General features: G+C 46.8%; 1 protein-coding gene across 6 annotated transcripts in view; it reads left to right on the top strand.

Annotated features, from left to right (window-relative positions):
• Positions 1-22,329, top strand: part of LRCH3 (leucine rich repeats and calponin homology domain containing 3) — a 1,351,362-nt gene that overhangs the window by 835,245 nt on the left and 493,788 nt on the right. For all 6 annotated transcript variants that reach the window (XM_069617579.1, XM_069617576.1, XM_069617577.1 and 3 more), the window contains exon 11: positions 14,633-14,728. In XM_069617579.1, the coding sequence (XP_069473680.1) occupies positions 14,633-14,728 (96 nt within the window). The remainder of the gene's footprint in view (positions 1-14,632; positions 14,729-22,329) is intronic.

The following is a 22,329-nucleotide window of genomic DNA, read 5'->3' as shown; positions in this document are numbered from 1 at the left end:
CCCTCTGCGGATTACAGATCCTCAAGTGCTGCCGTACTTGATATCGCTGGCCAAGGCGGGGCTGGCACATGCCTCCATCAAGATCCATCTGGCGGCTATCTCTCGCTACACCAGAACTCCAGGGCGATGATCTCTGTGGTCCAATCTCCTGGTGAAGGAGTTCATGAAAGGACTGTTCCGGTCGTTCCCGCCAGTGAAGGCCTGGCCCTGGCGTGGGAACTCAACGTGGTGCTGACCAGGCTCATGGGGCCGCAATTCGAGCCGCTTCATTCGGCATCGTTGAAGTTCCTATCGTGGAAGACAGCGCTTCTTGTGGCCATCACCTCCGCACGACGAGTGGGAGAGATCCAGGCCCTCTCCTGTAAACCTCCATACCTGACATTCCACGAGACGAGGGTAGTGCTGAGGACACATCCCTCCTTCATGCCCAAGGTGCTGTCGGACTTCCATCTCAACGAGCCCTTGGTGTTGCCTGTTTTCTTCCCGTCGCCTTCGTCGCCGGCTGAGATGACTTTGTACTCGCTGGATGTGGCTAGAGCGCCAGTTCTACGTGGACCGCACAAAGAGTTTTTGAAATATATCACAGCTGTTTGTGAACTTTGGACCTGTGAACCATGGGAAAGCCCTCTCGAAGGCTTCCATTTCCAGATGGCTCTCCGGCTGTATCATGCATTGTCACCGGTTGGCAAACCGGCCGTTGCCCGGCCATCCGAGAGCCCATTCGACCAGAGTGATCGCTGCTACCACGGCATTCTTGTCTGGTGTGCCCCTGCTGGACATCTGCCGGGCTGCTACATGGAGGTCGACGCACACCTTCACGAGATTCTATTGCGTCGACTGGGATTCCAGGGAGGAGTCCAGAGTCGGTCAGGCATTGCTGCGCAACCTGTTCGCTTGAAGGTGAGCCTGGTGAGGAGGTAAGAGATGCTTAATGTTGAGTTGTTGAAATGCTTAATGTTGAGCCTTGCCACCTCCCGTGGTTGTGCATGTGTGTACTGCTATGAATCCTTGTATTCATGAGCATGTGAATCCATGCCAGACCCCATGCTGGAGAAGGAACAAGTTACTTACCTGTAACTGTTGTTCTCCAGTATTGTCGAATCCTGGACAAGTGTTTGGAGAGATTTGTCGTTTAGCATCTTTTCCCCCATAGTTCTATGGACCCCAAACCTTTTGCTTTTGTTTTAACCTGTCCTGACCTTTGGCATGGATTCAGATGTGAACCCTCCCTCCTACCCTCTGCGGCTCTTCTCTTGGTCCTACTGCCACTTTACGTGCTACCAAATCTGAAGATGGCTGCCAGAGGAGGGGCTTAGGTAGAGGGCAGTCATTGGCTGGGGGCAGTATGACCCAGAGACCAGTAATTGGTCATTAGTAGAAAGACAGTTCAGAAACAAAACTGAAACTGATTTTTTTCTTTACCGAGGATTCCCAGCCTGACGACGGGGAATATTCATGAGCATGTGAATCCATGCCAGACCCATGCTGGAGAACAACAGTTACAGTAAGTAACTTGTTCCTTGTACCTGGACAGAACAACTAAACTCTGGAGCTCCTCCCAACTCTTTGTTACGTTTGGAGACCCGAAAGGAAAACCTGCTTCAAATGCTATCTCCCGATGGATTGCATCCTGTATTTCAGAAGCGTATATCATTCAGGGTCTTCAACCTCCGAAGGGCATTCCTGCCCATCTTGTACGTGGCAAAGCGGCTGCTCTTCCCTTCCAAAAATATGTCCCCTGGGAGACCATTGCCAAGGCAGCTACGTGGGCTTCCCCATCAGCTTTTTGTAAGCATTACTGCTTGGACCTGAGCTCCAGGGCCGATGCTCAATTCGGTCAGGCTGTTCGTAAAAACCTTTTTCGGTAAGGAGGTTCCATCCACCCGTATTACCTGTGAGGAGTGATTTGTAATCTCCCACAAGTATGGAGGAAAGGGGATGGGGCGTAGGAGTATAACAAAGTTACTCACTGTAGTGACTACCTTACTCCTAGTCCATAGTCCCCTTTCCTCCATATGCCTGCCCGCCATCACCTCTAATAAGTATCCTCTATTATTGTTTAAATGGTCACAGACCTGGCGATAAAAAAGGACTGAAGGGCGATGCGTGGGGCGGAGCTCAGGATGGCGGGGATACGACTGCGTGCGGTATCCCGCATAAAAAGAGAAGGACAACATATTTTCATTTTTGATGCTTTTTAACAAAAGTGCTCCAGTCCCGTCCCGATGTATGGAATGTCCCACAAGTATGGAGGAAAGATGACTATGGACTAGGAGTAAGGTTGTCACTACGGTGAGGAACTTTGTTAATTTCTCCAGCATGGGTCTGGCATGGATTCACATGCGAACCCTCCCTCCTGCCCCTCTACGGCTCTTCTTGGTCATACTGCCACTTTACATGCTACTAAAATTTGAAGATGGCTGCCAGAGGAGGGGCTTAGGGAGAAGGCAGTCATTGGCTGGGGCCGTATGACCCAGAGCTCAGTGATTGGTTTATAGGAGAAAGACAGTTTATAAACGAAAGTGAAACCGTTTTTTTCTTTTACCAAGGATTCCCAGCCTGACTGGGAATATTCATGAGCATGTGAATCTATGCCAGACCCATGCTGGAGAACAACAGTTACAGGTAAGTAACTTGTTCCATGTGTTCACCAGAAAGAAATTTGCTTAATGGAAGTCCTTTTTTTCTTTTCTGGCTTGTATCTGTTTTTTCACATGGACATGCGCTTCTTCCCCACATGGGAGGATCACACTGTTGATGTTATGTCAGAAAAGGGCGTCAACATTTAAATGATCACTAGTACCTGCACAAGTAGCATAGCCGGTATGAAAAGGAAACCACCCTGTTGACACCCTTTAACTTTGGAAGTAAACGACTTGGACTAATCTAGGCAGACTACTGGATTGTGGTCTATGCAGAGTATGTGACTCTAAACCGATACAAGCCACAGAAAGACTATTACTGGGTAAGTAGTGACCATTGTATATTGTTTTAACTTAACTTTTGTTATCTTCCACTTATTACAGATATGGTTGTAAATACAGTATTTCGAATTGATTGTGTCCTCCAAAGTGTTCCACAGCTGTGTTACTAAGGAAATTTTTTCAGCAGAGTGCGTTGTGCGTCAATGGCGTCGGGTCAATGTCCCTCGAAGGCCTCCGTCGAGGGTGATGTCACCGAATGTTATAAAAAGGAAGTATGGCGCCCATAGCCTGAGTTCCTTTTTTTCCGCAAACGTGTTTGCTTCGAGAACTCGGCGCGTCTCGTGTATTCCTCATGAATATCTCGTCTTCTTCGACCCCTGCCATCTGGCTTTAAGACTTGCCGGGACTGCAAGTCTAAGATGTCGATTACGGACCCGCACCGCATTTGTTTGTGGTGTCTGGGCGAGAGTCGTGACACAGACGACTGTTCGAAATGCCAGTCGCTGACTGCTAAGGCCTTGCGGTAGCGTAACGAGAAGTTACAGGTAGGTAGGGGTTGTAAACCCAGTAAGTCCCGTAAAGCTGCTAAGGGGGATGTCCACCGACGATTCGAGGGGCGACTCTCCTCATCGGAAGGAGTCCCAGGGATCTCTGTCCAGGAGTGGTTCCCGCCATTCGTCATCTTTGTCTCGGCATTCGCGCAAGCGCCGTCACCGGTCGCCTTTCCCGTCCTCTTTAGAGGATGGCACCGCGAGGAAAGTCACTCGTCCCACTAAGTCCTCGACCTCTGGAGGAATGGGCAGCCTTCAGGGAGCAGTTGATGGCTATTATTCAATCAGAGGGCACAGTTTCGTCCACGCCTTCTGAAGAAGCCTGCCGGGAACGGTCTTGGTCAGAGGCTCGCGTGCCTTCGGGTCCGGGTCCTCGGCGCGATACTCATCGGGAACTTCGAGGTCCCGATCGGACAAGTTTCAGGTTGATCGCCAGAGATGTGCTGCATCCGGGTCTCGGTCTTCGTCCCCGGCGAAACCGCAGAAATATGGTAAGGGCTCGAGGTCTGCGTCCACTCTGTCGGTGCTCTGTCGGATACGGATGTCTAAGCTTTGCCTTCACACCAGCCCTCAGCGCCGTTGTCGACGCCGAAGATGTCAGTGCCCTCGACTCCTTTTGGCCGGAATTTGCAGATGGAGGTCCCTGGTTCTGTGGATCCTCCAAGGAAGGCTACTTCCAAGTCTGTGAAGCCTATTAAGGATTCCAGACCCTCTTCTGTCCCTAGGAAGGAGTTCTTTCTTGCTCTGGACAGTATCTATGAGGTTGAGGAGAGGTCAGATTTGGAATTTGACCCTGTTGAGCCTGATGTGGCTGCTGTCTTTTCCGGGGACAGTCAGTTGGAAGTGTTGCGCCAATCTCTTTATGATGCCAGTGCTTGGACACTTCTCCTGAGGTGGAGTTTGGCAGGCCTGAGCATGAGACTCATGCTGAGTCCTCTTATAGGAGACTGATGGCTAGGGTCACTGAGTAACTTGGTTGGTCTAGTCCTCCGGAAGCATTCATTCAGGATGACTTAACTGATACTTTGGATCAAGGTCTGTCCTTTGACCCAGTGTTACCTTTTCATTTGACGTTGCAGAAAAGGGTGGCGGCTGCTTGGCAAACAACGGAATCTCTTCAGGCGGTCAACAAGTGGTTCACTAAAAAATACCACCCTTCGAGTAGCGACCCCAGCTACCGATCATGTCGCCCCACTCCCGAGAATTTGGTGGTTCATGCGGCTACGGCCACCTCGAGGCTGGCGGCGTACCCTTCTACCATCCCTCCTGATAGGGACGACAAGCGCTTCGATGGTTGGGCACGCAAGGTGTTTTCTGCAGGGAGTATGGCGCTGAAGTCGGCCAACTCCACTTGTGCCTTGGCAAGATTTTCACACTCTGTGGAATTGTTTCTCTAGCAGCTGAGCATGTTCCCAACGTGGGAAGAAAGGGACGAGTTCCTTGCTCTGGTGCAAGATGGCAAGGATAACATGTGTGAATCCCTTCTGTCGGGATTGGACACGGCCGAGTGTTAGCCGGTCCATGGCTGGGAGCACCGTTATACGCAGATTTGCGTGGTTGCAGAAGTCTGGTTTTGCGCCGGATGTGCAAGCCTGTCTTCTGAACATGCCCTTTGATGGTGCGCATTTGTTTGGCAGCAAGGCGGACGAGAGCCTTGAAAGGTTGCAGATGTCAAAAGCTGCAGCTTAATCTTTGAGCGTAGCTGTGCGTCAACCTCTGCCTTTTCGTCCTAGGGGACAGCAGTGGAGGGGAGGTTCCTTTCGTTACTACTCCTCTTTTGGTAGGACGCGAGGAGCCGCCAGTCAAAGGGGTCAGCGTAAAAGTACCCATGGTGGTTGGGGAAATAGAGGTGCCAAAGATGCTCAAGCAGCTGCCTTGTTGCAGTCAGGCGCTGCCGCAGCCGGTCCAAAACTACTGAGGCCATGTTCCATTGTTTGCCAGTCGGGGGCAGACTGTCCAGCATCTCAAAGAATGGCAAACTATTACTTCGGATGTATGGGTTCTGGATACAATAGACCAGGGCTACTGTCTTCCCTTCCTAAAGCAGCCTCACGACAATCCACCGGGGAATCTCTCTTTGAAGCTTCCGGCTCCGCTCCTTGCGCAGGAAATCTTGACCCTGCTGGAGAAAGGCACTATAGAACTGGTGCTTGTAGCGGAGAGGAACAAGGGATGGTATTCCCCATATTTTTTTATTCCAAAGAAAGACGGGGGATTGAGACCCATCTTGGACTTGCGTTGTTTGGCCAAACTCCTCGGGAAGGACCAGTTCAAGATGGTCACTCTTGCTCAGGTCCTCCACGCCCTTCGACTTCAGGATTGGTTGGTGTCTCGGGACCTACAGGATGCTTACTTTCATGTGCCGATTCATCCAAAGCACAGAATGTACCGGAGGTTTGCGGCTGGCAGCTCGCACTTTCAGTTTCGGGTCCTGCCATTCGAATTGACCTCCGCCCAGAGGGTCTTCACCAAGCTAATGGTGGTGGTGGCTGCATATCTCACGCGAGGGGGAGGATTCACGTCTACCCCTACCTGGACAACTGGCTGATCCGTGCGCGTTCTCCCGAGCAAGCGATGGATCATCTCAGTCTCCCCTGCCGCTCCCTCCACAAACTGGGCTTCTCCCTCAATTTCAAGAAGTCGCATCTGACACCTTTCCAACAGCTCCAGTACATCAGGGCTGTGTTGGACACGTCCTTGGGGAAGTGCTCACCTCCCAAGGTGACGGCTCATCACATTGTGCAGATGGTGAACAAATTTCAACATGGCCAGCGTCTCCCGACTTTCGAATTCTTAAGGTTGCTCGGCCTCATGGCATCCTGCATTTTTCTGGTGCCAGAGGCCAGGCTGCGGATGAGATCCCTGCAATGGGTCCTCAAGATGCAGTGGTCACAATTATCAGACAACATGTCGGATCCTGTTCAGATTCCACTCTGCCTCGCAGGATCTTCTGTGGTGGGCCAACGATGGGAACCTGATGAAGGGGGAGCAGTTTTGGCAACCGTGGCCGGAGGTGACAGTAGTGACGGACGCTTCCCTCACAGGATGGGGAGCTCATGCCGACAATCTGACCGCCAGCGGTCGTTGGTCTCTGTCAGAGTCCAAACTCCACATCAACCTGTTAGAGCTGAGGGCCATCAGGCTGGCCCTGAAGGCTTTTCTGCAGTCTGTGCGGGAGAAGAGTGTCCTGATCATTACAGACAACACAGTGGCCATGCATTACCTCAACAAAAAAGGGGGGCGTAGGGTCACTCTGATTGTACAAAGAGACAATGCAGCTCTGGTTCTCGGCAATCCTGCAGGGAATATTGCTCTCGGCAGTACATCTGGCCGGAGAGGAGAATGCGGCGGCGGACGCTCTGAGCAGGCAGAGCACAGCCTCTCCCGAGTGGGAGTTGGCTCAGTGATCTCTTTGCGACCAGTACCAACCAGAAGTGTGAGAGATTCTGCTGAAGGGAATTTCCTCCGAGAGGAGCCTTCGGAGATGCATTTGTCGTGGACTGGTCATTCCCGCTTCTGTACGCGTCATTCCTCAAGTGTTAAGGAGGTTGTGTCTCACTCGGGGTCGGTCTTTGCGTCGGGCAGTGCAGGCGGCTGCCTGACGTGTTAGCCTCTAGGATCGCTGCACCAGCAGTCCGAGAGTCCATCCAGTAGTATCCCATTAAAAAATTTAGTGAAAAAATAAATTGTTTTTCACTTGTGTACCACTTTTTTATGAATTGACACTGCGCCAGTCAGACCCGGGACACAGGGCCAGTCTGACTGAGCGCATGCAAGCAGTCTGACTCTGCATTCCATTTCGTGCTCGCGGTGCACCCGCAAAGCAAGGCACCGCAGTGCATTGATTTTTATAATGTATTGCTGCACTAAGCAGCCTCAGGCCAGCAAATGGAAACATTTGTTGCTTTCACTTCCCTGGGTGGCGCAAGTCAGGCCCCAGACTGCACTAACACACAGGGTTGATTGATTGGGCAGCCTGCCCTGCTGCAACCTTGCCATAGGAATCTGGATCAAGGCCCAGCTAGGAAGGACGCAGTCAAGTGCCCAGCAAGGAGGATCCCAAGCCCAGAAGCCACCCTTGTGCAGGCTGCCACTGCCAAGATTGGCATAACAGTGTTAACCGTGGGTAAGTAAAAACTGTAAGACCATTAATGGATCTTAAGTTACTGTTACCTTATGACCCGCATTCTCAGCCAATAAAACCCAGGACCTCGTCGTTGTCAGCACAAGGCTGCCTGTATGCTCATAAAAGTATGGAGACCTCCTGCAATTTGTAGATAATAACCTCTGAGATTCCAGCAGCCCAGTTACAGGAAGTCAGTTTGATGGTGTGAGATGCTAAAGAGTAAGTGGGTGGGGTGGGGGCACACTGCACTGCACGGACCTATGTTACACCAAGGTGGCCATTTGGGAAAACATTTGGCTGTGGAATCTGCAGTTTCAATCCCAGCATCCTCAGTTGGCCAAACTGTGTAACCCTGGGCAGAAAGAACACATGGCAGCACCCTGTCTTTGTTCACTAAATGTTAAAACTGCCACCACTTAGAAACACCCAAAAAGCACTATATATTGTGTACGTTTAACGTGTTTGTATTTATAAAACCTGTGCCCGTTCACTGTAATGATAAAATACTGGTATTTTGAAAGATTTTACACTTTTTGTTTGTCCTTTTTATATGGCGTTCTTGCACAACATTTGCACATGCTACAGTGTGCAAGTTACACATGGGGGCAGTAAAGAGAACATGACAATGGTAACCTATAAAACATAAAGCAAAAGAGGTCCCGTGGCCGTGCATCGGATAACATGCTAACTTACCTTGATGAGGACAGGAAGTGTGCCGCACATGAAGTGGCAGGCAGGTATAGCCTTGCAGGCTGCAGCGAGAGATTCTCGCAGGACAGCTGGCTGCAGATGGCACAGGCAAACTGCCCCCTCCTTCCAGAAAGGTGCGCCCCAGGCCTGTCCAGAGGTGTGGATGTTTTTGAAGACCCTTTATAGCCCCCACATGGTCCTCTGTTTTGAGAGCTGCAGACAAATGCCTGGGAGTGCCATAAACCCCTTCCCTGAGGTGTGAGCCCCTGGCTGTCCCCCATACCCCCATTCATGGATCACTGCCTCGCAGGACCCCATCACTCGGTACAATAGCAGAATGCTCTGTGGTCCTGCCACCTCGCAAAAAACTGAGTGTAAAGCTGGAAACGATACAGGTCCTCCTCTCTAGCAAGGGTATGTATGGTGAAGCAGGTAAAGCAGACACGGCTGATGGCACTCATCTGCATTCAAACTCAGAATGTGTGTTTTGTCTGACCACTTCAGCATCGCCAGGAGTGGACTATTCTGCACAGAAGATAGGCGAGTTCCTGGAAGTCCAGAACCGCCCAGGAAATTGCTTTACTCCAATACCCTCCACAGTACCTATGAATGGCCGGAGGAACTGGGATGCAGTCTGTCACACCACTCACGTGTCAGCCTGCAGAACAATCTGTAGCATTCCCCACGGCCTGTAGCCCCAGAGAAGCCGTGACAAGATACGTTATTAATGAAAAGGGGAACACAGGGACTGCCAGCCCATATTCCATACAGCCCACTTTTTTGACACACGAGCCATAATCTTCGACGTAATCTTTTCTCGCTCGGAACGGATCCCTATGAGCACCCCAACTACAGCAGAAAAATGAAAGGCAGCAGATGCCGGGTGCATACCATGACCCGATTTTACGAACTGAAAACCCGGGCAATTCTGTGAAGGACATCAAACTCTGAGCACTGAAAAAATATATATAATGGCTCAACCCCCATCGTGGCACAGAGAGACTATTGCAGAAGCGCCGGCACATCAGAGTTTCTTATATGTTGCAACCAAATTTGGGGTTTCTTTGGATTCACCCTGATATAATTATTTCAACCATTCTGGGGCAATTTGTACAGCTTAACCCTTTTCAGGGAGATTTGTGTCTTTTTCTAGAGAGTACTTGGGTGCACTTTTGATGATGATAGTGGCACAGTAGACCAATATTGGGGCACCCAGAGTGAGCACATTTTCCATCATCCCCATGGCTTTGAAGAGGACCCACAGGTCGCCAGCATTGCGAAAGGAATGAGGAGACGAGGGAGAACTGAATAGAAGTTAGCAGCTACATATTGTAAATATGCATCCTATGTGTGACTGTGCTGCCACCTTTTAATGTTCTCTCCAGCCCCCTCCATCACCTGGTTCATGCATCATTCATAATGGCAATTCTCCGGTATTGCTAAGCACCCAGCAATGGGACTGTTCCGTCCCCCAGGTGACACATCGTTCATTGCTTCTAAGCACTATGCTCCTTCACAAATAAAATCAAAATACAATACTGCATGTGCCGCTTTGAACCAATCTAATTTCTCTGACCAGAATGGACAGTGATTATTCACAAATAGAAAATATTTATTTTGTGCTCGCTTGGGAGGGGAAGGTGGGTCAAGGTGACTTCAATGTCCAAATTGCCAGCTAAAGCTTCCATCTGGGAATGAAATAGCAAACATTCAGTTAAAGTGTTTAACCTCTTCTTCCTCAGAATTAGTTTGCTGCATTTTATTCACATACCTTATCAGTAACCCTTAGGCCTTGATTCACAGAGCATTTTCCGGTGGTGTTTTGCCATTATAAAACTCTTCTGTGAATTAAGTCCTTAGTGTTAGTAACAGACAGCATTCAGAAAGTGAGTTTCCCCCCCTACAAGTATGGAGCTATGGACCACAAACTTGGAATCTTGCAATATTATTACTCAATACTAATATCTTGATAAGGGTTGCTGCAAAAGTTTAAGAAGAATTTAGTACAAACTAGGCAGGTCACCTGAGCTAAATGACTTAAAATCTCTAGACATAACTAGCGCTCTCCTTAAACTGTCCTCTAGGTCTTACTAAATTCAAGACGTAGACACCCCCAGAAGAACCTTAATGATAACCCCATCTGCTTGTAACCATTATTTGTCCCATGTATGCATCTTCTTGTTATGAGTAATATACCACAAGTTCGCTCCTTTCAGTGGAAAATTGCACGAATAGAACTTTGATCTCCGCCCACTACGCTACCCCACCACCTGTTACGGATATAGCTCAGCTGGTTAGTTTGGGGGGGGTGCCAATGATGCTTCCCGCCTGGGGTGCAATTTGGTGCAAGACCGGCCCTACTCTCACTCGTTTCCACTGGATAACGAGGATATACTGCATTGCATCAGGACCCTAAGCCATTCACGAGCCAGCGGTCCAGATGGTCTGCATAATGGGATGTTAAAGGCTCATCCTTGGGAATGGGCATCCATCCTTCATCAGATTTATAAACATATATTTGCAGTAGGAAAAATACCAAAATCCTGGAAGCAATCAATAATACTTCCAATCTTTAAGAAAGGCAATAGGGCTGTCCCAAAGGCTTATCACACTATTGCTCTACTGCACTGCCCAAGCAAATTATTTGCTTGTCTAATTCTGAAGCAATTCATTCTATGGCTGGACATGAGCGCTTTTCGTGATCCTTTTCAAACAGAATTTCTTCCAGGAGCAGGTACAGCAGTAAATGTATTCACTCTAACTAGCGTCATCCATCAGGTGACCCAGCGAAAACAGGCCCTTTACACTGCATTCATCGATTTTTCGCATGGTGTTTGACGCGGTACCTCGAGGGTTATTGTTTAAAAAGTTGATGGATAAAGGGTGCCCATCGTGTATATTGAAATGGATCATTGACCGACACTACTATTCAAATCAGGCTAAATAATGATGGCTTGCTTTCAGAACCCACCGAGACTGCTCGAGGCTTAAAATAGGGTTGTGTGTTAGCATCTGCAACGTTTAATTTTTTTATTTCTGATCTAGGTTCTGAGTTTGAATCCGTAACGGCAGACTCACCAAAAATTAATGATGCGCAAATTAAATTTTTGTTATATGCGGATGATATGGTCTTATTTTCAAAGACCCCAAATGGCCTTCGAGCGCTATTAAATGCTCTGGATAGATATTCCATGAGCAATTGCATAACAATTAATATAGCAAAAACAAAAGTAATACAATTTGGCACCTCTAAACAGTGGATTGCGGTTAACCAGTGGCCATTGCAGTCAACCACCCTGAACTCAGTTTCATCAAATATCTATCTAGGCACACACAGAACTCATCAGGTGTGTCACAATGCCAACAATCATCATGCAAAACAAAAAGTATTAACAGCGGTGTCTCAAGCACGCCTAATCAAAGCTAAATATTGTAAATGTTCACTAATACCCATCATTACTTATTACAAACAGAAATGTATTCTGGTCACTAAGTATGGAACCGAGGCATTTATGAACAAACCTATGACTACTGGGCAACAATAGAGGGGTGCTATTGTAAACGGATCCTGAACTTGACATTATCCGAACCTATATGCATACTCGGGCATGAATTGGGTCGGTTATCCCTTCACGCCTTTCATAAATGGAACATATGTTCACTCTATCTGAAATGTACAATGGCTTTTAATAACACTACCTTATTGAGTATCGTTGCAACTTACCTGTTAACCTCAACAGATACTTTTCCAATCATTTGGAGAGGGAAAGCGCAGAAATTTATCAGTGACATAGGCATATCATTTGTTGCATGAAAATCCAGATAAGGCCAAAAACACCTATGGGAATATGATTGGATACAAACAAGGAGTGCATGCTCCAAATACCATACATTTATTGATAATCCTTTTGCAATGAAACGGTACGGCCTATGCGAAATCTATTTAACTATGTTTCCTAACTCACGTCAGAGAGATGATTATCTGCGCTTTCGCTTAAACATTTGGCCAACACACGAAGTTCTATTCAGACGAAGAATGTAATCAATGAATGAATTACATGTCGATTTTGCAAGACCACCTCCAAAACATTGAAACATCTATGTACTGAGTGTATAACATTGCTCCCGCAGAGAATCCTGATCTTTAAATCTTTGTTCGAGGGTTATCGCAATGTAACTAGTGCAAAACTGAAGTCAATCAGAAATGCAATTCTAAATTTTTTATATGGTTTGGGACTGATGGAAAAAACATCAATTCAGAGTAAATTGTAATCATCGAAACAAGAGCCTAATTGACGAACAACAAACATCAGGTGTACTTTCGGATGATGCATGATGATGTACTTGAATAGTATTTTATTTTTTATAAATTGTATATCATTTGCTCTACTTTTTAATGAATTGTAAGGGTAGGCGTCAGGTTCTCCATCCAGAGGTCAAGACTCTCAACCTTCACGCTTGGTATCTGAAAGGTTGGGATATAAGGATTGGGACCACCCGGATGACGTGATGGAGGTGTTGCTTTTGGCCAGGCGGCCGGCAACCAAATCCCTGTACCGTTGATGTAAGTTTTGCGACTGGTGCAGAGGACAAGATGTCGCTCCTTTTCAGTGTTCCATTCCCATGGTTCTGTCTTTATTGCTTTCTTTGGCCCACAGGGGCTTTCAAGTAGGTACCATTAAAGGTTACCTGGCGGTGCTGTCTATCTTCAAGGGCTTGTCAGAAGAATGTTCTTATTTTAAGATTCCTTGGATTTCCCAGTTTCTAAAAGGGGTCACTAATGTGTTCCCGCCATCCCCGTTTCAGGTTCAAGTTTGGGATCTGAATTTGGTCTTGAAATTCCTGATGGGTGCTCCATTTGAACCTTTGCACTCTTTGTCATTTGAAACTGTTGTCTTTCAAGGCAGTTTTCTTGGTTGCGGTTACATCCGCTCGCAGAGTGAGTGAATTGCAGGCACTTTCATCTAAGCCGCCCTTTACTGTGTCCCACAAGGATAGGGTTGTACTGAAGGTACGTCCTTCCTTTCTACCTAAGGTAGTGTCTGAGTTTCATTTAAGCCAGAAAGTGGTACTTCCTGCTTTCTATCCTCCTCCTCCTCCTCCTCCTCATCCTGGTAAGGTTGGACCCTAGGAGAGCTCAGCTTTTATATTTCTAGGATGTCAAGGGTCAGAGTGGACAATCAACTCTTTGTGGGGTACGCTGGACACCGATTGGGCCAGGCTGTTATCAAACAGTCCTTGTCCAGGTCGATTATCCTCACCATTACTGAATGTTACAGATTGGTGGGCAAGGACCCTCCTGAAGGGTTGTGAGCTCATTCCACTAGGGGCATAGCTACTTCCACAGCCCTGCAGCAGGGATTTCCTATTAGGAATATTTGTGACGCAGCGACATGGGCTTCTATCCACACCTTTGTGAAACATTACTCCCTGGATACGCTCCATGGTCAAGATATGGCCTTTGGTAAACCGTTTCTTTATTCTGCCATCTGATTGGGTATTCTAAATTCTTTTCTCTCCTCCATTTTCTGGTACTGCTTTGGGAGTCTGTCAAAGATGTGGAAGACACAACTGGTAACGTTCTTTCAACTGGATGTTCCTCCACATTGCCCTCCCAGCCTGCCCCTCTGAAGAATTTCCTATGCTATTGCAGCCTGCGTTCCCTCAAGGCTATGTTCAGTCAAGCAGGCATTGTGTACGAGCATGTCACATGTTATGGAGGAAAAAACACAAACTGAGGCTAAGGGCGCCGTGCGTCCTATTTATAACATCCAGAGACGTCGCCCTCGACGGAGGCCTTCGAGGGACATCGACCCGACACCATCGACGCAGGACTCCCTCTGCCGAAAAAATTTCTGAAGTAACACAGCTGTGGACTTTACATGTAAAAGATGTGGAATACGTTGGAGGAACATCCAGTCAAAAAACGTTACCAGTTGGTAAGTAACTTGTTCTTCTGTACTTTCCCATGTGGGCAATCTTTTGCTTGTCAAGCTCTTGTTGTTTGTAATGGAACATTTCAGAAAACCCCATGTGTTCTTAGTTAGCCTAACAGCTTGTCCTTTTTACCAAGAGAGATTTAAGTTCAGACTTTTGTGTGAAACCTTTACAGGTCCACTGAGATTGGCTACTGTGAACCCTTCACCAGTAGTAATAATGAAAACACGTCTCTGATGTCTGGGGTATCTGTTTTGGAAAAATAAGGGTGCTAACAGTGACCAGGAGCTCTTGTGTAGAGTCTGCACCTCATTTTACAAGTATTATACCCTGCATGTTATCTTTATTTTTACATTAGTATTTCACGTATCGCATGTTTTTTGTTTTTCCATAAATGTTTATAGAGATACAGATGAACTACGAAGGCCGGAAACGCTAAGTTTATCGCAGGACCGAGAAAAACTGCAGTCAACACGGAGTCATCCTGACAGGACGGAAAGGTGAACCATTTGTTTCCTTTGCTCTTAATTCTTGATATTTTGATGAAAACTGCATTGATGGAGAACTGGCAACTGTAGAAACTGATTTAAAGAGTTGCAATCTCTCCTTTCTCAAGATCTTGCCCTTAATGATTTTGTCATCTTGATTTCTGTTAAATACTCTTTGTGGAACAAGGTGAGCTCTTGGTATTAATCAATGTACAGTGTGTCTCAGGTGCTATCGCTCGGCCTTGTAAGAAGTTCTAATAGCAAGAAGGTTCTATTTTGGGGAGACCATTTCTTGAGAGAACTGTGGTAATAATGTGGTCTCACTTTTTTTATCAACGTGATTTGCTGTTAGTTGTAACCATTTAGTTGTGCTTCTGGAAGGGTTCAACAGTTAGGTACAGGGTTATCCCAAGAACAAGTTATTTTAATACAGCCGTGGGTACCTGAAATACTTGGACTACATTGGTGCCATTGTTGAAATCCATGGACTTGCTGAAGTGCATGGCAGTTTCCAAGTTGTTCATACGTTGAGGGAGATGCCACATAATTTATCCATGCCTGTGATCTTGTCTACCTGTTTGTTTTACCACCAAAAAGCATAATATGTACGCACTGACTCCTGGATTGCTTTGTTCAAACCTTCAGCTGAATTGTTGCTTTGCACAATCAGTCAGCATAGCGCTTGCATAGCAAGAAGTCAAACATTTTCAGTTACAATGTGAGAGAATAAATAGTCATAGGGGCCCCTCTGCGAGAACAAACGCAACTAAATGACCTGTCCTTTGGGAAGGTACCAACACAAGAGTTTGCAGCCACACTTAAGCTTGCTGTACCTTTCACAGAAGGTAAATACCCCTTTGCATATCAGTCTTTGTTAGGCAAGATTTGAAGCAGTACCCTATGGGTGCAATACACCAACCTTGACCTCCTGGCAATAGGAATCCAACTTTTGGTATAAGTCTGTACTGCACAGGTTGGTAGTGTGGCTGAGCAGCCAGGCTTATCTGAAGAGGGGTCAATGTGAGCAGTAGGGGGGGTAACACAGAGATTCACAGTGACAAGTATCCAAACAAACACTTATACTCCAGGTTTCCTGATTAAACAATAATTTAACAGTCAGATTAAGCCTTCTTCAGAAGGGGCAACATATACGTAACACACAAATACACTCCAAAATACACACTCTTAGTTTCTCTAAATCAGCAAATACTCATTGGGGGTGGCACACAGACACGTCCTACACCCTCAGGTGACTTAAATAGCTAGGACACTGTGGACATTAATATATTGCTGGTGCATTAGAGTAATACTGGAAAGCATGTCAAAGAAAAGGGTTGTAGAATAAAATAAGAGATCACACAATTATTCTGAAGCGGGTATGTACTTTTGAACCCCCAATTCAAAGTAAGTTAACCCGTTCGTGGAAGGACAGGTAAACACAATGTCAGAGGAAAGAAGAGTTACTCAGGGAGCCAGGCCAGCCAATGTCAATTGAGCAAATGTCTAGGTGAGCTGAAGCACTTGTTATAGGTAAGAAAAGTCTTGCAAAATGTGTTACGTTTTGTAGAAAAAGTTAAATAAATGTAGGGCCATAAGCTGTTTAGGCTTGTGAGGTAAAGAAGCTGTAAGCAACTCTACAGAAGCAACCAAGACAAGTCTCAACTGAGATCAAGTAGGGCTACAACAACAAGAGGCAACTCCTCTCAAACCTTACAGTACCTTTGGTTAGAAGAAATTGTTCCAGCTGGCTTCTGTTCCTGTGCAGCTCTGCATATCTTTTTGTTCCTGGGCCTCTGTCGTGGGGACAAGAGGGAGGACATCTGGGAACTCCTGCACTGCAATGGGCCGGTCAGCAGCAGCAAAGGACAAACTTCAATCCAGCAGCAGTTTGCGGTTTCATCTCCTCGCGTCTCTGCAAATAGCACCACTGCGGTCTCACGGATACCACTCTGGACTTTCCTCGCATCTGGGGTCCAGCACTCTGTTGAGGTGGCTCAGGCTTGGTCAGTCCTGCTTCAAGGGAGTCCGGGGGAATCTTCCTTCCGAACGGGTCTGTCTTAAAAGTGATGCACTCCAATCTGGTGTTCCTCTCCCTGGCACATTTTGGTTCCTGGAGTAGCAAGGAAGTACAGCCAGCTCACAGAGAGGATGTCCAGACGAGTTCACTTTGGAGTTGATTGGTCCCACCAACTGAAGGGGAGAAGTCGTCCTTGCAGTGCTTCTCTAGTCGAAACAAATTCGGAGATTCAGCACAGCAGCAGGGCTTCACTGGGCAAACCAACGGTCCAGGAGTTGCAGCAGGCGTCTCTTTCAAGTTGTTCTTCGGATACCTTCGTCCAGTGGTCGACTCTGCCTTCCAAGCCAAAAAGCCTCGCCTTTTTATGCAGGTTTCTACCATTCATTCCAGCCTAGCTGTCATTCACACAGCAGGGTGGCTGTCCTTTCCAGACAGCCAGCCGGCCCATAACCTTTGGGTGCATTCTTTTAACCAAGGGGATTGAGCACAGGGAGTTTTGGGCGCCTCCCTCACTTCCTGCCCCTGCCAGACATACTGGAGCCAGAGGCGGGCTCCACTTCTGAACCCTGCCAAAGACAAAACTAACAAAGGGACCAACCCTGGTTTGGCACGCAGAGTAAATCTCAAGAAGGACCTTTCCAGCAAGAAATGGCGAAAAAAGAAGACTGAGGCCATTTTGACAAAATGGGCACCCTTGGGTGCTATACTGCAGCTGCGAACGCAGCCTGCAGTAAAAACACTCAATGGTAGTTAAAAGTAAACCACTGACTGCCACCATCCATTAATTGTAGAAAGTGTAACATACGAATGTTACATGAGAAACTAGAAAAAGGGTATACTAAGTAACCCCTCCAGCACCCTATTTTAAAATATTGTGTGCTGGGTCTAGAAAGTTACAATTTGTAAGTAAAGTCTATTTTTCTTTACTGCTCTTGGAAACAGTAGCTATCCAAGAGAAGGTAGTGAAACCTTTGGGAAATCTAAAGAGACTTCCCTATGCCACTGCACTGAAGGTGCTGTGTGACACAATGTAAAGATGATGCCTATGGAGTTTGTCAGACTCCAAAGTCCAAAGAGAAACAGAGTCCAAATCACAGAAAAATACATGAGTGGGGAAAAGGTCTCTCTCTCTCGCCAGGTAAGAAATTAAAAAGTCCTAACAGTCTTTGTCCCACCCATATGGGCAGTCCGCACCAAAATGCTATGGCAATTCACTTCTGAACAAGAGTACCAACAGGATCCACAGACCCATGTTTCAGCCTTGTTGAAGAGACGTGCCATAGCATTTCGGTGCTGGACTGTGGGCGGGACAAAGACTGGTATGCAAATGGATATTTCCCTTCTGTGAAAGGTACAATGAGCTAAAGTGTGGTTGCAGACTTTCGAGTGGGTCCTTACAAAAGAACAGGTCATTTAGACCTGTTCATTCTCGCAGAGAAGCACCTATGACCATTTTTTTGACTATGTAAGAGAATCATCACAATCATATTTTAAGACATCTTGGATTGTACACCATTTATGAGGTTTTAACAGCTTGCTGCTCTGACTGGTAAAATGTGTCCTTGTGAAAATTCTGTAGTTCCTGTCTTGTCTTCTGCTTTAGTCTCAAATCCATTTCTCAAGGAGTTGGTACTAATGGTGTAGGATCCACCCACTCAATGCTTCAAGAGTAGATCTTTGTCAGTGCCCCCATTGTATTAAGCATGACTTAATGGCCTCTCTGCAGATATTGGAGGATCACAAAATGTGTGTTTTGGGCAGTTAGATATGATTCTTATTCCCCCACACCCGCTCGCCCATGGTCCTGCATAATGACCCATTTTGCAGAAAACCTGGCTCTAATTGGTAGTGGCAGAGGAACCTTATTAGTGGATTAACTGTCTCGAACCGATGCATTCCAGTTCCAGTAGTAGGGCATTTTGTTCAGTAAAACTCCTTTTCACTTGTTCCATCTTGTAGAGTCTCAATAGAAAGAGCAGAGATTGAGCATGTGTGCCAGCTCAACCTCTACGGTTGATTGGAGGCCTGTTGTGTTGCTGCCAGTGCTTTAATTTCTTTCTGCACACATATACAGCTTTTCCTTGATGCTCCAGGCAGGAGCTCTCCCAGTCACACACATATTTGAATGCAAGGTTTGGTTGCTCTGATAGCAGACATAGAAAACACGCGTTGTCCTATACAAATTATTAAGATAGATTTTTAGAATCTGACCTGGTAGACCGATTTTAGGAGGCCACCCTAATTATAGTGAACAGGGTCACTCTGAGAGGCTAGCCAAAAGCCAGTCGGGGTAGCAGAGGAGAGCAGTCTAAGATATTCCCAGTACATTGTGAGTGGGGTCCAGTGTCCACAATGAGTCCACATAGTGAAGCACACAATAATTGAATTTTGACAGGTAGGTACAAAAATAGTATATTTATTCTAGGCCCAAAACACACACTAGAAAATAAAAGAAGCAGATGACATTATTGCACAACACTCAATTATAAACCTATATACTGTCACCATAAGTTCTTAGAAAAGCATTTAATAACTTAACAAAAGAAGGTAAGTGATTTGCATTTTGCATTGTATTTGTATTTATATAGCACTTTACGCCAAAGCACTGTAAAACATTAAAACGGTAGAACAAATGTCAAAATGAAAGAAAACCAATAAAGGCTAAGAAGATGGATGTTCTTTGCGGTGAGTTCGGAACAGAAGGTAGGAGGGGAGAGAGCGAAGAGCCAATTGGAATGCATTCCAATGGAGAGTGGGGGGATAGGAGAGTAAAGGATTGGAAGCGGGTCTGGGCACACAGGGGACTAAGAATAAAGATTGTGAGTGAAGAGAACGAGTACAAAGATAAAAGTGAAAAGATATTAAGCAGGGGTGATTATAGCACGATTTAGAAACAAGACACAGGAGAATGAATGAAATGAAAAGAAAGCCAGTGCAGAGCGGAAAGAGCAGGAGTGCTACAGTCACGGGCAGGCAAGGAAAATCAAAGCCTTATCGAAGCGTTCTAGATGGATTGGAACTCCAAAGAGCAAGGAGGAGCAATTGAAGAGTCTAGAGAAGATGAGGGAGGGAATTAGGAGGTTGGTTGCATGAAAGGTCTCGCTATATGAATATTAAAAAGCTGTGCTCTGCAGGAATGCAAGATGTGGTATATAAAGGAAAGAATAGTCTTAGTAAACCCCAAGATTGCAAGCGGAATCATGGTACGTGACGAACTTGGGGACAAGTCGTACACCTCACACCATGAAGGCGACAGGCACACTAGTTCACCTCAAGTATTTTACCAAAATGTTGAATTGCTTGATTAGCACCCCTAGACGTAACCAGGCACAACATTTGATGGGAGCCAGCAGACTTGACTGGGCACCAGCACCCCTAGCTCAGCAGTGTTCAAAAGTTATTGGTTTGGGGGAGGGTACAACTGACGGGTGGGTTGGGGGTTGCCCATTTGGGGGGGTGGGGACAGGGTGGGAAACTCCATTGCAAGTTAAATCGAGCAGTACACATAGAGTTTGGGAAGGGTACCTTAAAAGAGAATGCGCTAGGCATGGGCCTAGTCCCCACCGACGGACTCCAATGTTAGACTCCAGAAAACAAGGAAGACATGCATGCACTAGTAAAGCGGGAGCTAAGAAAGATGAATATACTCTGTACAAACATAGTGTGAACCAAGGACATTCAAGTTAGCAACATGGAACATTAGAGGGGGGAATAACCCAACTAAAACTCAGAGAATATCTCAATACCTTTAAAAGACATAATGTTGACATCACCTTAATACAAGAGACCCACCTTCTCCCCTCCTCCGAAGGATGATGGGCCACCAACTGGGGTTGCCACAGATACCATTCCTTTTCATCCTACGCCAGGGGAGTGCCCATACTGATAAGTAGGACAGTAAAGTTTTGATTGCTGTCAGTGGCTAGGGATGAGGCAGGCAGAGCGCTACTGGTACATGGGGTGCTGGAGGGGAGTGTGGTAGTCTTGGAAAACACATACTGTCCAAATATTGATAGCACCAATGCATTTGACTGGGTGATGAGACACTTAGCAGAGTTTGACACAGCCACGATCATATTGGGCGGAGACCTGAACACCACCCTAGACCCGAAATGGGAAAAATCCCACATTACCACCAGCACCCTTACCAAGGCGGGCCTTCAAGTGCAAGACATTTGCAGAGCCTATAACCTAATTGATGCGTGGAGACTCAGCCACATAGACACTCGAGAGTTCACCTATCTCTCCTGGGTTCATGGTACCAGCTCCAGGCTGGATTATTTACTGGTGTCCCGAGAGGGGAGGTTCTGCTGGGGCGAAAGCAAGATACTCCCAAGAACGCTCTACGATCACTCCCCAGTCACTTTGGAGTGCATACCCACAGATAGGAAGCGGTGGGGCTACAGTTGAAGATTTAAACCAGTAGCACTCAATGATTCGGTGTTCGCCCAAGAACTTCTAGCGGAGATTAGGTCGTTTCTTACAACTAACCAAGAGTCCATGTCATCGAGTGCGACCCTTTGGGAAATGTTAAAATGCTACACCCGGGGGATATGCATGGCCAAAGAAAATGGAATCCTGAAAATTATTAGAAAAGAACTTGCGGAGAACGAGACCCGGCTTAAAGAACTGCACAGGGTATATACCGAACACAGAAGTCCTCAAACCCTGGCCCTACTCGGAGAAGAAATAGACATATTGAGGGTCAGCGCCGACCGTGAAGTCCAGCTCCTAGCACAAGGCCATCATGTTTGCCAGTATGGCGAAGGCCAGAAGCCAGGGGCTCTCCTGGCAAGGCTGTTAGCCGCTCACAGACGGCCCTCACACGTAGAATGTGTCCGTGACCCCCAAGAAAAAATGTGTTCACACCGAAGGTGAGATCGTGGAAAGGTTTTGCACATTTTACCAGGACCTCTACAGCTCCAGGTCCCAGAACGACCTTGTAGCACTACGGGATTACTTAGAGGAGACCGAATTGTATTGGGTTGAGGGAGACATGAGTCCCTGAATAAACCGATTACTCTTGAAGAAATACCGGAGGGAATAAAAGAACTGCTGTGGTCCTAATTGCCGGGACCCGACTGGATGACTGGGGAATTTGACAAAGCATTCGCCACAACCCTCGCACCAATCCCGCTATCGGTATATGAAGCGGCACTTGGGAAAGAATGCCTACCCCCTACATTACGCAAAGCTAACATTTTGCTCCAAAAACCTAGGAAACTCCCTGAAGAATGTGCCTTGTACAGACCGGTTTCACTAATAAATGTCGGTAATAAAATTCTCGCCAAGATCCGAAATAAACTATTGCTTCCACTGATGCCAGGACTGGTAATAGCAGAACAGGCAGAGTTCATACCCGGGCGGAATACGTAATTCGGTGTTCGACGGCTCTTCGGTATCATGGAGGTGTTAGACCCATCAACCCAGGCAGTGGCAGTCCTTTTAGATGCAGAAAAAGCCTTCTACTCTGTCGAATGGCCATACCTATTTGCAGTATTACAGAAACTAGGCCTTAGGGAATATTTCTTGAAAATGATCTCACTCCTTTACAAGAACCCCTTAGCTAGTATTATACTAGGGAAAGCAGAGTCCG

Source organism: Ambystoma mexicanum, chromosome 10 (genome assembly GCF_040938575.1).
Source record: "Ambystoma mexicanum isolate Mex_15411 chromosome 10, UKY_AmexF1_1, whole genome shotgun sequence".
Lineage (NCBI taxonomy): Eukaryota > Metazoa > Chordata > Amphibia > Caudata > Ambystomatidae > Ambystoma > Ambystoma mexicanum.
Note: the sequence above shows the minus strand (reverse complement) of the source record. Positions and strands in the feature narration are given on the sequence as shown.